This window comes from Anser brachyrhynchus (assembly GCF_964034855.1).
Source record: "Anser brachyrhynchus genome assembly, chromosome: 17".
In the NCBI taxonomy this organism is placed as follows: domain Eukaryota; kingdom Metazoa; phylum Chordata; class Aves; order Anseriformes; family Anatidae; genus Anser; species Anser brachyrhynchus.
The window spans coordinates 14,650,450-14,667,363 of NC_137710.1; the positions used below are offsets into that span (position 1 = coordinate 14,650,450).

At 59.5% G+C, this 16,914-nt stretch overlaps 1 protein-coding gene across 6 annotated transcripts in view; it reads left to right on the plus strand.

The window, feature by feature from the left end:
* OSBP2 (oxysterol binding protein 2) overlaps positions 1 to 16,914 on the plus strand; it is a 96,232-nt gene that overhangs the window by 76,561 nt on the left and 2,757 nt on the right. For all 6 annotated transcript variants that reach the window (XM_080559693.1, XM_080559694.1, XM_080559695.1 and 3 more), the window contains 10 exons: positions 5,169 to 5,355; positions 6,959 to 7,076; positions 7,619 to 7,685; positions 7,775 to 7,939; positions 11,563 to 11,808; positions 14,149 to 14,269; positions 14,992 to 15,095; positions 15,303 to 15,398; positions 15,833 to 16,017; positions 16,650 to 16,870. In XM_080559693.1, coding sequence (XP_080415819.1) covers positions 5,169 to 5,355; positions 6,959 to 7,076; positions 7,619 to 7,685; positions 7,775 to 7,939; positions 11,563 to 11,808; positions 14,149 to 14,269; positions 14,992 to 15,095; positions 15,303 to 15,398; positions 15,833 to 16,017; positions 16,650 to 16,870 — 1,510 coding nt within the window. The remainder of the gene's footprint in view (positions 1 to 5,168; positions 5,356 to 6,958; positions 7,077 to 7,618; positions 7,686 to 7,774; positions 7,940 to 11,562; positions 11,809 to 14,148; positions 14,270 to 14,991; positions 15,096 to 15,302; positions 15,399 to 15,832; positions 16,018 to 16,649; positions 16,871 to 16,914) is intronic.

Consider the following 16,914-nt stretch of genomic DNA (forward strand, 5'->3'; position numbering starts at 1 on the left):
AAAAAGAGATGATTGAGCGCAGCTGGCAGCTCCCTTCTCCCACGTCACGCCCGGGCGATGGAGCGATGCGTGTCCCGGGCGGGCAGAGGAAGGGGCTGGCTGAGGAGCAGAAGACATCGCTCCCTCGCCACCCTGTGCCCCCCAGGTCGGTGTTTTGCTTCCCAAGGATCAGACCTGCAGGGCTGTTCCTCTGGCACTCCGCGCAGGCGGGATCGCAGGCATGATCGCACAGTCCCTCAGCATCCATCATCAGAGGGCCGGAGCTGGGGACATCTCTGCCTCGGTAGTGCTTCCCGGGAGGTTTGTCGTCCCCCGCGGTTCAAACCCCAGGGCAGACGTGATGTGATCATTTACCTGGGTGCGTTCACACCAATTGCTGTTGTCTCTGTGTTCTGCGTTTCTCTGGCTGACCCGATGAGGTCCCAGGTGCCTGCAGGTGTGTGGCACTGGCACCCCAGCAGGATGCGGGTGACCTCGGGTGATCGCTTTCAGCTACATAAATAATCCGTGGGACGATAATGATGCTCCTGTTAGGCTGCGACAAGCTGTGAAATCTGGTGTGTGTGCTGTGACAAGCGCGTGAGTCGTGCTGGATCACCCTGACCGCGGCTGCTGACGGCGGCGTTCGCCTCCTGCTCCCTGGGGGGGGTCTCGATGGCATCCTGCCGCCCTCCGCAGGGATCTGAGGGCGCTTTTCCACCATGCCTTTATGGGGATTTGCAGCCCCACCGCCCAGCACTGAGTTAGGATGTAGTGCAAAACCTTGTGCTAGCTGTGGAGGGAAGAGCCCGCTGTCCCTTCCGTGGCGCTGGGCTCACCGGGACCTGGTGCCCGTACTGCGGCGCCTGCTGTCAGCCCTAGTCGCCGGTGTCCTGCCCGCATGGCGGGGCGAGGAGCTGCTGGGATGCTCGGCGGTGCCTCAGGCAGCCCAGCCTCCTTGCCCGGCCTTCAGCGGGGCTGCTTCCTCCCTCGTTATTTTCAGACACGCTCGTGGCGTGCAGAGGGTGCGGGCTGCCGCTCCCAAGCCCTGGCTCTGTGCTGTGAGGATGCCAAGAAGCGATCGGGTCTCGGGGCTGCGAGGTTGGGAGGCTTGGAGGCTTCGCTCCAAGCTCGCAGCGAGGGTCGGGGCACGGTGCGGCCCCTCCTGCACCCCCCTTTGCCCCTCTGTAACCTGGAGGATTAAAACCAGGTTCCCGGCAGTGTGATGCTGTGTGGGATGGGAACAGCAGCCCCTCTGCCGGCCTCTCCCTGCCTTGCCGGAGGTTTGGGCATCGGCGTGCTGAAACGCGGCCGCTGCGTCGGGGCAGGCGTGGGCATATGGGGCACAACGCGCTCGGCCCCGGGCGAGCTCTGCAGATGGCTGTGATAGCTACAGGGCGGCTGCGCCCTCCACTAAAGCACATCTTGTGCCTCTGCCCTGTTGGGGAATTGCTTCTGGTTTGCTTCCATCCTGCAAACTGTTCCTGCGCTCTCCCATGCGGTGCCTTCACCCAGGGGCCTCTCGCCCACTGACCTCTGTGAGAAGGGCTGCTCTCCCCGCACAGCGTGGATTTGCAGCTCTGTCTCGCTCACAATCCAGCTCAGGTTCAGCCCTAGCTAAATTTAGCCACTGCTCCGTAAGGGTTTTTATAAGCTGGATTTCGCGGCGTTGCTCCTGAGAAAGCCCACCGGCTGCAATTGTCTGCACCGTCGGGGCGCCGAGGGATTAACGAAACGAATGGGCCGTGACCCGGGACGCTGGCACCTCGGGTTCGTGTCCCCTGCGCTCACCCTGATCCACGCCAGGACTGGTCCGAGGCGGCTGCTCGCTGCCCTGCGCTGTCACCGTGGGGAGATCGGTGACCAGGGCCGCCCCCCTGCTCCCCGGCCACGTCCTCGTGCGGTGCCAGCCCCGCGGAGGGCGGCTCGCAGCCTCCGAAGGCCGCTCGCGGGGGAGAAGGGCCGGCCGCCGGTGGGCGTGGAAGCGGCGATGCCCGTGAGCGGTGAAGCGGATGGTGGCGGCTCCCCGCCGGCGCTGCCATCGCCCGTTTGAGGTGGGGTAAGGACAGGGGAGACATCCCGCAGCGCGTTGGTGCAGCATTGCTCCGGGTGCTGTTTCGGCTGGAGCGCGGACAGGCGCCCAGGGCACTGCTGGTGTGGATGGGGCTGTGGGACGGATCCGTGGGGCAGGCTGGCGCTGCCAGGGCAGCACCTCCCACCCTTGGTGTCCTGCGAGCAGGGCACGTTGAGCTGCACCCGCGGCTCTTCTGCCCGTGCCACCTCAGGCGCTCTCAGTGCTCTCTGCAGGGTCGTGTTTGGTGAGGATGGATCCTCCCGGTGCCCCGTCCAGTGCTTCCCAGCGGCTGCGTTTCTCTATCCTCACCCTTGCAGAGTTGCTGGCTGCTGCTTTCTCACCCGTTTCCCTCTTCTCTGCTCTGCTGCCCTCCTCTCGCACTCCCCCCAGCCGTGGCTGCTGTCTCCTGGCGCTGCCGCAGCCCCTGCGGTCCCTTCGGGGCGTTCCACCCCCAGGGTCCCGGGGCTCCTTCCCGGTGCCATTTGCACAGCGTGGGGCAGCTCCCACTCCGCAGCGGCACCCGGCGAGGCCGCGGTGCTCAGCCGGCTGGAGGCAGCACCCGGATGGGTGCCAGCAGAGGGATGACACCATGTCACCACCCCAGCCCAGAGCGGGGACCTGCCTTTGTGTCCCCACGCTGAGCCGCAGCCACCGCTGTCTGCGGGCAGAGCCGTCTCCAGAGCGTCCAGGGACCTGGGGCCAGCGTGCTGCCGACGGCTTTGCAGGGCGGAGAAGGCATGTGGAAGGGGAAGGTGCAGCTCTTCGGGCTTTTGCAACTTTAACCACACAAAAGAAGTCAGCTGTGCCACGTCCTTCAGCGGACGGCAGCAGGGAGCGGTGCTCGGCAACTGCTGGTGGCTGGGGAGGGCTGCAGCCTCGCGGGGCATCGCAGGGCGCGGCGGAGCTTCGTGGTGCCCCCTGCACGTGGCTCTTTGTCTTGGGGAGAGACAAAGCTGCTCCTCGCCCCAGCCGGCGCTGCTGCCTTAACGCAACGCCCGCACGTCCCCACAGCAGCTGGCGTGTCGTCACTGAAGGTGTGGACAGCCTAAATGGTGACAACTGACCCCTGAAAATGCTGATTTAGGGACTAGAGAGAGGCAGGAGGAGCCTGGGGAGACCTGCAAAGGCTCTGCACCCGTCAGCGGCTCAGTGGTGCGGCAGAGCTCACGGGCTGGTGCCGTGATGCTCCCCCAGCTTGGGGCTTGGGCTCCGGGTGCCTTTTGGCACCTCTCTAAGGTGTAAGACCAAAGGAATAACTTCAGTTTGCCTGGCTGCTGCTTGCAGCTGGGGGTGTGGGCTTGGAGGGTCTGTGCTGCAGGGCACTCTCCCGGTACCCCCTTGGAGCGCCCCAGGGCACGCCTGGCAGCGCGGGGACCGTCCCGGCCATCTTCCCGAAACCTCCAGCGCCATCCATGCTCAGGGCTTGGCCCAGATTCTGGGGAGGAAGCGTGCGGCACTGATGGCTGCTTCTCAGTCGCGTGGACTTTTTTATAGGGCTGTAAGCGAAGGCTGTGCAGACATCCCGTCTGGGATGCAGCCTGGATCCTCGGCGACGCTGCAGCCCTGGGGCAGGAGGAGCCGAGGGGGTTTGGGCTGTGCCTTTTCTTTAGGATACTGACTCCATCGCTGGGTCCTGGGATTTCTCCTCCACATCCCCTTGGCTTCCAGCTCCCTGCAGACGTGGCCAGGCCAGCTCATCTCTAATTCCCTCCCGTTCCCGTATTTACCGTCACACCAGCAACGCTCCGTTTCCTATCTCAACCTCACCACTGGCGTTGGGTCGCAGCGGGATAATGCCAGGAGATCTCTTGGCGCATCATTTTAAAGCACTCAGCCCCTGAACAGGGACAGCTGGCACCTCCCTGCCGGCTGCCCGCGGGCTGGGACCTTCCGAGCAGGTAATGAGCTTTCCAGGCTGGGAAGGTCGCGGCCGCTATCTGATTACTTGCCCTTCTGCTTTCATCCTCTTACTGCAACACATCAGCGTAATAAAAGAGGCGAGCCTGCCAGCTCGGGGCACGGTTTGGTTTGCACTGGTGCCGGCGGGGTTTGGGAAGGTGCAGGGAGGGGAGCAAAGGGGTTTTCTTGGAGGCTTCAGCTTTGGCTGGGTTTGAAGACATCGGGGTCAGACCTGAGCGGTCCCAGCCGGCTTGGGGACGTGGGGTGGGAGCGTGGCTGGGGTGCAGGGGACCCGCACTGGGGAACGTTTATGGAGCTCGGGTGCGTGTGGGTCTGCGTGGCCGTGGCGGTGCCCGAGGGTTTAAATCCCCCCCAGCCGGTTCGGTGCTGGCTGTTGGGATGTCGGCACACGCGCCTGTCCCCTGTGTCTTCCTGCGTAGCCGTGGGACGTTTGTTCCCTCTGCTTCGCGCTGCTTCACCTGGAACGCGAAAGCTGCTGCTCCGTGCTGCTTGCTGCGGCATCGTGCTGCGTCATTTCTGATGTTACCAAACTTCTCTCCCTGGATGAGACTCAAATCCTGCTCCCATCCGAAGGTTTGCTGAGAACCTGCTGAGTCAGAGCTTTTCTTGGGCAGATCCTGGTAAAACCTGGGGCCGCGTTACAGAAGCTGAAGCCCTGCTGTTGTTTGGCCAGGAGGTAACTCGATGTTCAGGTGCCATCTGCCAGCCCAAAAGAGCTGAATAAGTAACCTGTGAAATCCGAGTGGATGGAAAGATCGTAAATAACCGAGTCTTGCGGATGGTTGAAAGTCAGACCCTCAAAATTCTCCGGTTTTTAATCGTTTGGAGCTCCCCCTGCATGGCGGTGAGCACGTGCTGGGGACAGTGGGGCTTTTGGCCTTGGGCAGGGGCTGTGGCTCCCTGCGCGAGTGTCCCCCCGCTCTGTGGTTGTCACCCATCGTCCTGCCTGGCTTCTCCGTGCCTGCAGGAGTAGGGTTGGAGGTGGCTGCTTGGGGTCTGGGGGCATCCCTGTCTGTGTGAGCCCAGCTAGGGGCTCCCTGGCCCCAAGGACCCCGTCCGCATTGCCTCCATCTCTGAGGAGTTTTGGGTTTGGGTTCGGACAGCCAGGGCCGGACAGTTTGCAGCCCCAAGGACACGGGGATGGCGTTTCTCCTGTGACAAGCTCCCGGCTGACATCTCCCTTCCTTCCCTCCAGGCTTGCCGCGATTTCCTGGACTTAGCGGAGACTCACAGCCGCAAATGGCAGCGGGCGCTGCAGTATGAGCGGGAGCAGAGGATCCGGCTGGAGGAGACCATCGAGCAGCTAGCCAAGCAGCACAACAGCTTGGAGCGAGCCTGCCGCGGGGCCCCGGGCAGCGCGGGCAGCACCGGCACCGCCAAGGGTGAGCCGGGACGGGGCAGAGCCACAGCGGTGGGGATGGGGAGGATGCGCAAGCAACGCTCTGCATGCCCGTTGTGTTTGTTTTTACAGAGCCTGTTGCTCCGTAATTGTCCCTCATTGTCCCGTTGCTCCTTGCTTGGGGGCTTGGATCTCCCCAGACCTCAGGATGTGCTTGCAGGAGAGTGCTGTGCCCCCAGAGCTTGGCTTGGTTCTGCTATCTCAGGCTATCTTGGCAGCCTCCTCCCTTACCCTTGGGAGCATCCCAGGCTGCTGCAGAGGAAACCTGGGGTCCCCAGGGCCACCGAGGTCACGGCTGTGGGGTGGCGCTGTCCCAGCCGGGACTCGTTTGCTGTTTGCAGAAGTTATTTATTGGGCAATAAAATCTTACAGCTTTGGCGAGTAGTGCCAAATCTCCTTCCCTGCAGGAGACATTAGTTACAGCCTGGTAGCCAAAAGCTGCAAGTAGAGCCGTGTCTTATTTTAAAAGGATTTATGGACTCGAGGGAGAAGCGAGCTGCTGCTGGAGGGGCGAAGGTGGTGCCAGGGGGGTGTAGGGGAAGGCACAAATCCATCCCAACCCCCTTGCATGGGGTGGTCCTGTTCCTTTGGGGGACACATAGGGACGGTGTGGGGAAGGAAGGTGCCGTACCCTGCAAACAACCGAGCAGCATGGGGCTGGGGCTGAGGCCGCGGCATCCGTCCTCGTCCCTGCACGCAGCCTCAGCAGCACTTTGCAGGATGTGCTGTCCCCATTTTGGAGCAGGCGTAGCACCCAGAGTCCCCAGGCCGGACTGGGGTCCCACGTCTCCGTGATGGGGAGGGACATGGCTCACCTCGTAAGGCCACAGTTTAATGTGAAATGGCTGCAGGCAGAGGTGGCAGCAGGCAAAAACACCACTGCGCTTGTGCTGGGAGGTTTGGGGAACGGGTGTTTTAGGGGTTGTCAGCTCTGCTGCATGCCTGGCACTGCCCTGGCTGCTCGGACAGTGACTTCGTGGCAGAGAAGCAAAGCTAGTGGGACTCAGGGAGCAGCACCAGGTCTCAAAGTCCCCTCGTGTTTAATGTCTGGGGGGTGTGTGGGGTACGTGTGGCTCCTGGCTTCCTGGTGACCTCTCCCCAAGCAGCAGGGAAGAGAAATGTTTATAAGTGCGTGGCTGGAAAACCCAAGGGTCAGGAAGTCTGTCTGAGCAACAGCTGAAACATTTGGCTTTCTTTTTTCTGTTTTAAGCCAAACTGGATTTCCCAGCAGACGTGGCGATGCTGGAGCAGGAGCTGGTTGGGCAGCCTGGTGACGCTTTGGAGGTGGCCCTGAGCGTGGCACGGAGCCTTGCGTGCCTCGACCGGGGGGCAGGATGCAAGCTGCAAGGGCACGTTCTTGGTTTTAGGAGCTGGAAACCGGCACGGCATCCTCTCGTTGTGGAGGGGAATGGAGAGGAGGGGTCCGTGCAAGGAAGGCTAGTGTGAGATAAGCTGTCAAGGAAGCCTGTGTTGGAGGGGACACAGCAGGAGGACACCGGGGACAGCGGTGACAGTGAGACTTGTGCTCGATGGGCTCCAAAGGGGACTGGCAGCAGCTGAGCATCTCAAACCCTTTGTGCCCACAGGGAGTGTGCAGTCCTCAAAAGGAGAGGCCAGTGACGAAGATGAAGAGACGGAGTATTTTGATGCCATGGAGGATGCACCAGCTTTTATCACTGTAACCGCAGACCCCAAGCACCACAGGTACGAGCCCCTGCCCCGGGGCCTGGCGAAGCCCCCTGAGCATGTGGCAGGAGTTTTGCCTGGTGTTGTGCTTAGGCTTTAGAGCAGCCTCCCCTCCTGAGGGGGAGTTACCCACGTGTGCACATCCCCCAGCAAACCGGCTGCCTCTGCCCTGGCCAGCTGCATCCGAGTGTGCAAAAAGCAGATGCGGGCTCAAGGGAGGCAGGAGCCTGGAGGGAGATGGCTTGGTTCTGGGAGCACCGGGCAGAGGAGGGGAGTATCTTGGCATCCTGTTCTTACTCCTCCCAGGGTATCTCTTTGGGCTAGAGGCACCTGTGGTCTGAACCACGGCCACGCTGCTGTGCTTTCTGGCAGAAGGAGAATCTCTCAGCCCCTTCTGATGCCCACACTTGGCCTCCATCACCCCGTTGCCTTCCTGGCAGCACCCTGGGTGGTGGAGGGAGATGCCCCTGGTGGTGGTGGCTGAGCAGCACTGCCCCGGCTCCTCTCTCCCCTTTTCTGCCCTTTCTCACCTTCAGCGTTTGGCCTTTTTTTCCCCGCAGGCGTTCGGGCAGTAACCTGAGCGGGGCCAGCGAGGGGCACCCCGAGGACTGGAACCTGGAGGACAGCGTGAGTCGGCTGGGCGGGGTGGGAGGGATGAAATGCAAGGAGAGGAGGAGTGAGTGCAGCTTAGACCTGTGCATCCGGTGCTTCTGCAGGTCTTTGAAAGCTCAAATCAAAGCAGCTACAATGAGTCTTGCAAAGACCTTCTGCCGAAGAAAAGGAGGCGGACCCGCATCCCCGACAAACCCAACTACAGCCTTAACCTCTGGAGCATCATGAAGAACTGCATCGGCAAAGAGCTGTCCAAGATCCCCATGCCTGTAAGTGAGCCCCGAGAGCTTGCTGCCGTGACGCAGGTGCCAAGCTGAAGGTTTGGTTTGCTGCAAAGAATTTGAATTATTGCTCCAGGTGGTCCTGCAGGTGTTGTGGCAGCACAGCAGCCTCTGCGCAGGCTGGAGAGCATGTCACCAACTGTCACACCCGTCCTGGCTGCAATTTGTTTGCTCTTGAAATTGTCCACTGCTATGAGGAGCCAGCACAGCCAGAAAGCACAAGCAGCCAGGCAGGAGGAGTCTGTCCTCAGCAGCATGGAGCTGTGCTGCTAATTGCTTTGTGGTAAATAGCTCCGATGTCATGGCTGTTGCATTAGGGTCTGTTTGAATCTGGTTGGCTCTTTGGGACTGATTCCTTCTCCTGTACTGGCTGTGGAGAGCCCTGGAGTGCCCATGTGGTGCCCAGGGCAAGCTGGAGCAGAGAGACATTGCCCGAATGTCCCCTGCAAATCCAACCACTGCAGAGGCAAGGAGAGAACCGGGGCATCTTGAATCCCTTTGTGTTCAAGGATTTCACCCAGGGGCCAGAAGGAGAGACCTTGCTGCTGATCACACTTTCCCCCGTGTGAGTCTGGGGACATGATGCTGGGTGAGCAGCCCCACGTACCCTTCTCTGTTCTGTACCAGCAGCGTGTTTCATCCAGGGACTCAAAGTACCTTTACTTTCCTTGCAAAGAGCGCCCTTGCAGTGAAAGAGGTGCCTGGGGTCAATTTACAGACAGCCCTTCTACCTCTGCGTGCTGCTGGGCTCACTCCTTAGGGTGAAGGCTTCCTGCAGGTGCTCAGAGGAGAGGGTTTGCTGGCAGGGGTCTGTCTGGAGAAACCCCTCTTACATGGGCTGCTGCAGAGGGTAAGTGGGGAGTGCATTTAATTCTTGCAGGTAAATGTGCCTCATTTACTTACGTGTATGAGGCCTTTTTCCTCCTCCGTTTCGAAAAGAGGAGGAGAAATCCCTGCTGTCACTGGTCTGGTCTGGAGATACGTACCTTCCTCTGCGTAGGGGCAGGGGCATCCCATGGCTGGTTTGCACCTGGGGTGGGTTGTGCTAGCTGGTACCGACCCAGACGCAATGCTGCCCACACCAAAGCTCCTCCAAGGCTGTAGCAGAAAGAGTTTTTCAGAACAAAACAGCCCTATATGGGCTGCTGCTTTGCTAGCAGGTCTTGGCCAGCCCAGTAAGCGGCGTGGGTGCCACTGCAAGTAATCTGCTTCCCCAAACCCCGTGAAATCCTGGCAAGCTTGAGAGAATATACCTTATTTCTTAGAGCAGTACCTGACACACTTGGAGAAAAAGACGGGTTTGTCTCTTCCTTGGGCCATTTCCAGCTGAGATCTGCAGCCCAGTGCTGTCCGTTAGCATTTCTGCAAAAACGTCAATATCAGATACAGGCGTGATGGGCACAGAAATAAGTTCAGGACATGGAATACCAGCAGCTGCGGCGCCAACAGAGGGGAAATACCTACCTCCCCTACCAATCGAACCCTTCTGGGAGCTGCTGGGCAGAGCCAAAGCCTGGCAGCGACGCGTTGTGCCTCGCGCAGCAGCCCCGGTACCCCTCAGGGCTGCAGTTCCTCCAGCCCTCTCTGGGGCAGGCGGATGGGTTTCCCGGCAAGCGTTCAACAGAGCCACGAGGGGTAAGGAAATGGCTCACCCTGGCGTCAGCTCGCTGTTAGCCCCTCTCTCTGGATCCCTGCCCTGTGCTGTGGGGAAGCAGAGGCAGGAGGGGGTTTTCGTCCCAGCTGCAGCCGGAGGGCAGAGAGAGGCGTCGCAGCCCGCACGCGGCGTTTCTCTGGGAGATTTGCCCCGAGAGCAAGAAGCTTGCGGTAAGGCACCGAGGGGCCATTACATCTGCCTTCAGCGGCCGTTTACATTCGCTCTCCGTATGTTTGTGCCTGGGAGCAGGGGAGGTCGCAGCTCGGTGAAGTGAAGCGCAGCCGTCTAACGAGGGCTCGCAGGCTGACAGAGCGAGGGAAGACGAGAAGGGAGCAGAGCAGCCAGCTGGGGAAAGGCTCTTTGGAAAGCCGGTCAGTTCCAGTGCAAACCAGTACAAACCACTGGTGAGCCCACTGTGCTGTGCTCCGTGGTGTGGGGTGGCTGCAGCAGGAGCTTCTCCGTCCGTGTACTTCAACCAATTCTTGGCCTTTTGGGAGCATTTCTGAGACCCCCCTCTCCCTCCCTGGGGACGCGACGGATTGGAAAATCTCCCCCTGCAAACTCCGCGTTCATTCCTTCATTTTTCCTGCGAATGAACAAATCCGCAGCAGTGAAACGGAACAAAGCAGCTGTAGGGATTTTGCATTTTGAGGGGGCTAAGCTTCATTCCTCCATCAGAAGGTTTTGCTTCGTGGCTTCCTGAGCGGTGCCGATGGGAGGCCGCAGCTGCCGGCTTTTGTTCTCGAGCTGCCTGCTCCAGTGGCGGCTCTCCGGAGTTACCCCGAGCTGGCAGCGATTTGCTTCTCTGCGGATGCGCTGCTGCCCTTTCTGGGTGACTCTGTCTTTCTTGGATGCTCTAAGATCCCTCTTGTTTACAGGCTAAATCCCTGAGTGGAATGATCTGAGGTTTGTTTTCTTTAACATAAAGCGTGTAACTGGGCTTATAGAAGTGGTTCTCCCATCCTTCAACCATCTGCTCGTTCTAAAATACATTTTTTGATCTGAAATGAAAGGGAAAAGTGAATTTTGGATGGTTTTGAGGCAGAACACTTTCCACTCATGCAACAGAAAATATCTTTCTGTTCTTTTTTTTTTTTTTTTGTCATGATTCTAATTCTTTTCAGAACAAATAGATTGCTAAAACCAACTGCTTTTTTTTTTTCTCTTTTTTTCCCCAAAGACATTTGCAGTGAGAATCCTGCCCAACCTGGCAACATACCGCAAACTTCTCCAGTTGACAAAGCGATGATTTGGGGTTGGAAATAAATGCACGGGGGGCTCTCCCGGGACAGAGCTGCCCCTCTGCCTTTTGCCCTGCGGTGCATCGCTGCTGTCGCTGCCTGCAGCTCACAAACGCGGTGTGGGTGCTGCTATGGGGCTGCAGTCCCAGGAGCAGGGATGCCCCTAAATCAGGTTTTTGAGGCTCTCCCAGTCACTGGGCTGCATCCCAGAGGCGATGGAGGTGGCTGAAGGATGCCCAGGGATGCTCACCTCTACCCCTGTGCCGCCTCTTGCTCCTGGCCTGATATATGCTGGCCAGGAGGGAGCTGGGCACCGCCGAGGCTCATTTTGGGAGACATAGGTGCCTGATTTGGAGCATGCGTGAGCTGGGACGGTGTCTGGTTAGCCTGCGGGGCTGCCAGCTCCCTGATGGGCTGTTCCCAGCTCAGCCCAGCTGGGTACTTCAAAGCCTTCAGGCTCTCGTGGCATGGTTCAGGGAGCACGTTATAGCACGAGTCTCTTGCTTTATTTCACAATTATGTGGCACTGCAGAGGCAGCGTGTGTGCAGGGCACCCTGGCACATCCAGTCCCGTGCCGTGAGCCCCGCGCTGGGACAGCCGACGGCGTGGGATGCTGTTGGGGAGCAGGACACGGTGCTGGGGTGAAAGGCGGGTGGTGAAGTGCCCAGCTTGGCCCCTGTCCTGCTTTGCTGACCTCCCTCCTCTCTCCCTGCAGGTAAACTTCAACGAGCCGCTCTCCATGCTGCAGCGGCTGACGGAGGACCTGGAGTACCACGAGCTGCTGGACAAAGCTGTCAAGTGCGAGAGCTCCACGGAGCAGATGTGTTTCGTGGCTGCGTTTTCGGTGTCTTCCTACTCGACGACGGTCCACCGCACAGCAAAGCCATTCAACCCGCTGCTGGGGGAAACCTACGAGCTTGACCGGCTAGAGGAGTTTGGCTTCCGTTCCCTGTGCGAGCAGGTGAGGCATGGGCTGCGTGCCCACCAGGCAGCAGCGCTGTGCCGCTGCTCATGTCCAGCCAAAGTAGCCCCTTCCCCAAAGGAGACCCAGCATCTCCTTGTGCTGAGCCTTCCTCCTGGCCGAGACAGCCAACGCGGTGCTCCTGGCCCTGGCAGAAGCAGCAGCAAACACAACCTGAGCTATCTGCAGGAGCATTGTGTGGCCGTCCCAGCATTGCAGAGCAGGAGATGGGGGGAAAAAAAAGGGAAGGAGAAGAGCATCTGTCACCATGGCAGGTTTCATGGCACCTTGCTTGGGTCTGGGGTCTATGTAGCATCTCAACACTTGAGCAGACAGGGAGAAGACACATCAGTGAAGCCTGCAAGCTCTGGCACAGTTCCTCCCCATTTCCGTGCATCTAATGGCTGGAAAAAGCCTCAGGATCTTGTTTCTTTCTTGTTATGCTGAAAAGTTTTAGTTTCAAAGCTTGGGGGCAACCTGAGAGCCTCTAACATCCTTGTGTGCTAACCACAGAGTGCATCTGACACATAGCAGTCAAACAGCAGGTCTTAATTAAAAACCTGGAGTGTTTAATGGGTTGAGAACTGTGTAGAAAATTGACTCCTTAATTATGTAGCATGCTTGGCTGGTGCGTCCCATCCTCCTGGGGATGGGCAGGGCCGTTTATCACCATTGCAGGCAGGACATCATATTGGTGGGGGCTCCAGGAGGTGGCTGTGCTGTATCGGGAGCAGAGCAACCATCACATCTTTCAGCTCTCAGAAGCATCAAACAAACCCACAAACCTCCATCACTCTGCAGAGGCCTATGTAGGTCCAAGACCTGCAGCACCATTGAGCAGACCGTGCCGACTGAGGGCTGTGGGTCAGTCGTTTTGTGGGGCTGTGCTTGCAAGCCATGTCTTCCAGGTGCTCAGTCCCCTTTGGCAGGGCTTTGGAGATGCTGCACTTTGTTCATACTGGGGCAGGAGCATTTTTGGTCTGGGCAAGGCCATTCAGAGAGCTCCTGAGAGGGGCATAGTATAAGGAAAGAGCCTTGCTGCTCATCTGGACATGGAGCAGCAGCAGGAGGAGACACTAGGGTCTCCGGTCAGCTCCTACCAGGACACGTAGGTGCAAGCAAAACCACTCCATGGTAATGGCTGCTCGTTGCTCAGTGCCTTGCTCATGCAAAACTCCAGCCCCAGGCAGAATGGCACCTCTTGTCACATCGTGTCCCTCTGTGTCCCTCCGTGTCCCTCTGTGCCACTGCGAGCTCTCTCAGCTGCGCTGGTCTGGGCGGTGATGGTGAGCTGGCTGCGCGGGGTCTCCTGGAGATGTCGCCCCTTGCAGGGACAAAAGTAAAGATGCTTCAGCAGGTGACCTCTGGAACTGACGCCTCTGCTGTCCCTTCATGCCATCTGCCCAGCACTGGGCAGCTGTGCTTGTCCCCAGTGACCAGTGACACCCATACAGCCTGTCCCAGTTGTGGGAGCTCGTGCCCAGGGCTGCAGCGAGCCCGGACACTGCTGACCTGAGTGTAAGGAGCTGCAGCTACAAGGGTGCGTCCCCGTCGTGCTCTGTCTGGTGCCACTCCCAGCATTAATTCACCCCTCCTGCCTCGCAGCCCAATTCCCAAACTGGCTTTATGCACAGCTGAGAAAAACGGGGGTCTCTGTTCCCCCTTATGCCACAACAGCCCTGCTCACCCTCGTGGTAGGAAGCAGGTGGGTGCCAACACGGTGGTACCAGGATACTCGATCCACCTGTTAGCCACAGGCACATCTCATCATCACGTTCTGTACAGTCAGTTTAGCAAGTTTGGTTTATTACCCCAATTTGGGCTGTGATGATGAAGCCTAGTGCTGCCTGTCAGGTACCGCCGGAGAGCCCCGACATCACTCCCATGCTTGTCATCCCTTTTCCTGTTTCTTCACCCTCCTTCTCACCACGCTTCTTTGTCCCTTTCTCCGTCCTCATCTCCCAAATAAATAACCTGCTTAACGGGATGTGCTGGCAGCGTGGGGCGGACAGACGGACGGACGCTGATTGCACTGCTCTGACTGCTTCCATTCCCTTGGGAGCAGTGGGTGCTGCTCGGCCCGCCGACCTGCTGAGCAAAGCGTTGATAATCCTGTGCCTGAAATCCAGTTATCCAAGTAGGATTTTCTCCCGCCGGTGACCGTGGGGTTTAATGGAGAAGTTTTGGCTCTGCTCACGGTTGTAATCCAGCTGCTCAGGGCACTCAGGCTGTGATGACACCGGTGCGTGTAGTCTCTGAATGCAGGGGCGTGCACGTCAGCCCCAGGGTCAGACAGAAAGGGTGGCTGGCACCTCACGGGCTTTTTCTTCTCTCTTCCAGGTGAGCCACCACCCGCCCGCGGCTGCCCACCATGTCTTCTCCAAGCGAGGGTGGACGTTATGGCAGGAAATCACGATCGCCAGCAAGTTCAGGGGCAAATACCTCTCCATCATGCCTCTGGGTAGGTGACTCATGCTCAGGGGATCGGGGCTGGCTCTGAAGAGCTCCCAAGAGGTCAAAGCAGCATGCCAGTCCCGTGGGCTCCTGTAGGGCTCGATGAACCCCACCCTGAGCATTGTAGGAGTACGGGTTTGTGCTCCTGGTCACGGACAGTCCTGAAACACCAACCATAACCCTGGAGGTGGAAACTATGCCAGCTGCAAAGGGAGAGCGCTTTGCTTGCTGATGAGGTGCTCAGGAAATATCCTGGCTTAACTCGTGCCAAGGTGGCACCCAGACTGGCCAGTGGGAGGTGGCGGTGGCCAGCAGACAGCCAATTTTGTACTCCTGCTTGCCCATAAATTGCTTTCTCCTTAAATGCTGTTTAAAGATCAACTTGCTGCCTGTTTCAGCCCTCTCCCCAGCAGCCAGAGGCAAGAAGCTGCCTCCCTGCAGTGTTGTGTTTGCCTTCTCCACATCCCAGGGCTGGGCAGCACACCTGGGGCTGGTCCCCTCTGCGTGGTCTCATGGCACGTTCCCGAACAGCTTCTAAAATAAGAGCTTTTGGGATCAGAAAGAGGGCACGGGACCTGGCAGGTACCACAGCTGCTTCAGCACAGCCAACCACGGGGAGGGATGGGCGCAGACCCCGTGCTGGTTTGGGGCTGACGGGTGGGCACAGGCGCGGTGCTCGGGCCTCCCTTCCTGTCCCCGCCCTGAGCCCGGGGCTCTGCACTCCCACAGGCGCCATCCACCTCGAGTTCCACTCCAGCGGGAACCACTACGTCTGGAGGAAGGTCACCTCCACCGTTCACAACATCATCGTGGGCAAGCTCTGGATTGACCAGGTGGGTGCTCAGGCCGGCCTCGGAAGAGCGGGGCGGTGTGCTGGCCTCGCGGGGCTGGGGCTGGGATGGGTTCGGCCGTGGGGCTGCCGCGGGGAGCAGAAGTGGTGCTGCAGCTGAGGCTGATGTGCAGCTGCACAAGCGGTGACTAACGGCTCATTTGTCTCCTTGCGAAGTCTCTCACTTGCTGTGGTTCTGTCTTTTATCTAGTCTGGTGAAATAGAGATTGTTAACCATAAGTCAAAAGATAAATGCCAGCTGAAATTTACCCCCTACAGCTACTTCTCCAGAGACGTCCCCCGAAAGGTACGTAGCCAGAAATCTCCCTGCTCCTTCTGGTGGCCTGGCTCTTCCCTCTGAGCTCGGCTGGGGCTCGCAGGGTCCTGGCCCGAGGGCGGGAGGGATCCCAGCACGGGGCGAGGATCTGCACTGGCACCTTCATGTAGTGCAGCTCAGCGGGGAGGGCTGGGAGGGCAGCACTGAAGTCTGTGTCTGGGAGCTGGGCAGGACTGGATGGGCTGGAGGACCAGCTGCAGGGGCTGGGTCGGGATGGGGCCTGCCCGCTGGGTGCAGCTGGATGCTGTCCTCATGTCTGAGGCCACACAGCACCGCTTGAGTTGCCAGGTCCAGCTATTTCGTTCCCGGAGGCTGTTCTTTCTCTCTGCACACCTCTTTGTCCCCTGGGCACTTTCAGAAGCCGCCAGAGCCACCTCCTGCACTTTTGTCTCTCCTTCTGCCAGGTGACGGGGGTGGTGAGCGACGCTGATGGTAAAGCCCACTACGTCATGTCTGGCACGTGGGACGAGAAGATGGAGTGCTCCAAGATAGTGCACAGCAGCCACGGCAGCACCAGCTCAGAGGGCAAACAGAAAACCGTCTACCAAACGCTGTCTCCAAAGGTCCTGTGGAAGAAGTACCCCCTCCCGTGAGTCCCATCCTGCGGCGTGGCGTGCTGGGCAGCGAGGTTTTGGGCAGCCAGGTGCTGGTTTGGGCTGAGGTTTGGTTCTCCTGACTGCTGGCTGTGGCAGGGCGAGGTGCTGGCTGCTCTGCCTCGCCAGCGAGTCCCTGTCCCATGGGTGACTTCAGCTCTCCGGGGACCAGCCCTGCTGTTGGACACCGAACCAGTGTCCAGCAGCACGAGCAGCTGGGAGACCTGGTGCTGGGGTGGTCCCCAGTGGAAAGTGCATGGCCCTTGATGCTGAGCTGTCCCCTTCTGCAGGCTCTGGTCTGGCAGTTCTTGGGTTGGGTTGTTTCGTGTTTCGGCTGTGTGATACCGGAGCTCGTAGGCTTTGTTTTTAGCTCCCCCACACCAAAGCAATAGAGGAGGGGTCTGTGCTCCCCCCTGAGCTCCCCGAGAGGCATCCCTGACATCTTCACTTAGGGGGTGGGATGCAGGGCTCCCCTTAAGCGTGCTCCACACAAAGCGTTTTGGGGGTCAGAATAATAGACACAGCAGCTTTGGTGGGCTGGGGTGAGACACCAGCACCTGAAGGGATGGGAGCTCTGCTCGAGGCAGGCACCACCTCCGCGGTCCTGACCGCAGCTCTCCGGCTGCAGGGAGAACGCCGAGAACATGTACTTCTTCTCCGACCTGGCCCTCACCCTGAACGAGCCTGAGGAGCGGGTGGCCCCCACGGACAGCCGGCTGCGCCCCGACCAGCGGCTGATGGAGAGCGGCCGCTGGGACGAGGCCAACGTGGAGAAGCAGCGGCTGGAGGAGAAGCAGCGGGCCGTGCGCCGCAGGAGGGAGGCCGAGGCCGTGGAAGCCCTGGAGGAAGGTGGGATGCGACGGGATGGATGCGGGACAGGGAGGAGGGGGTGC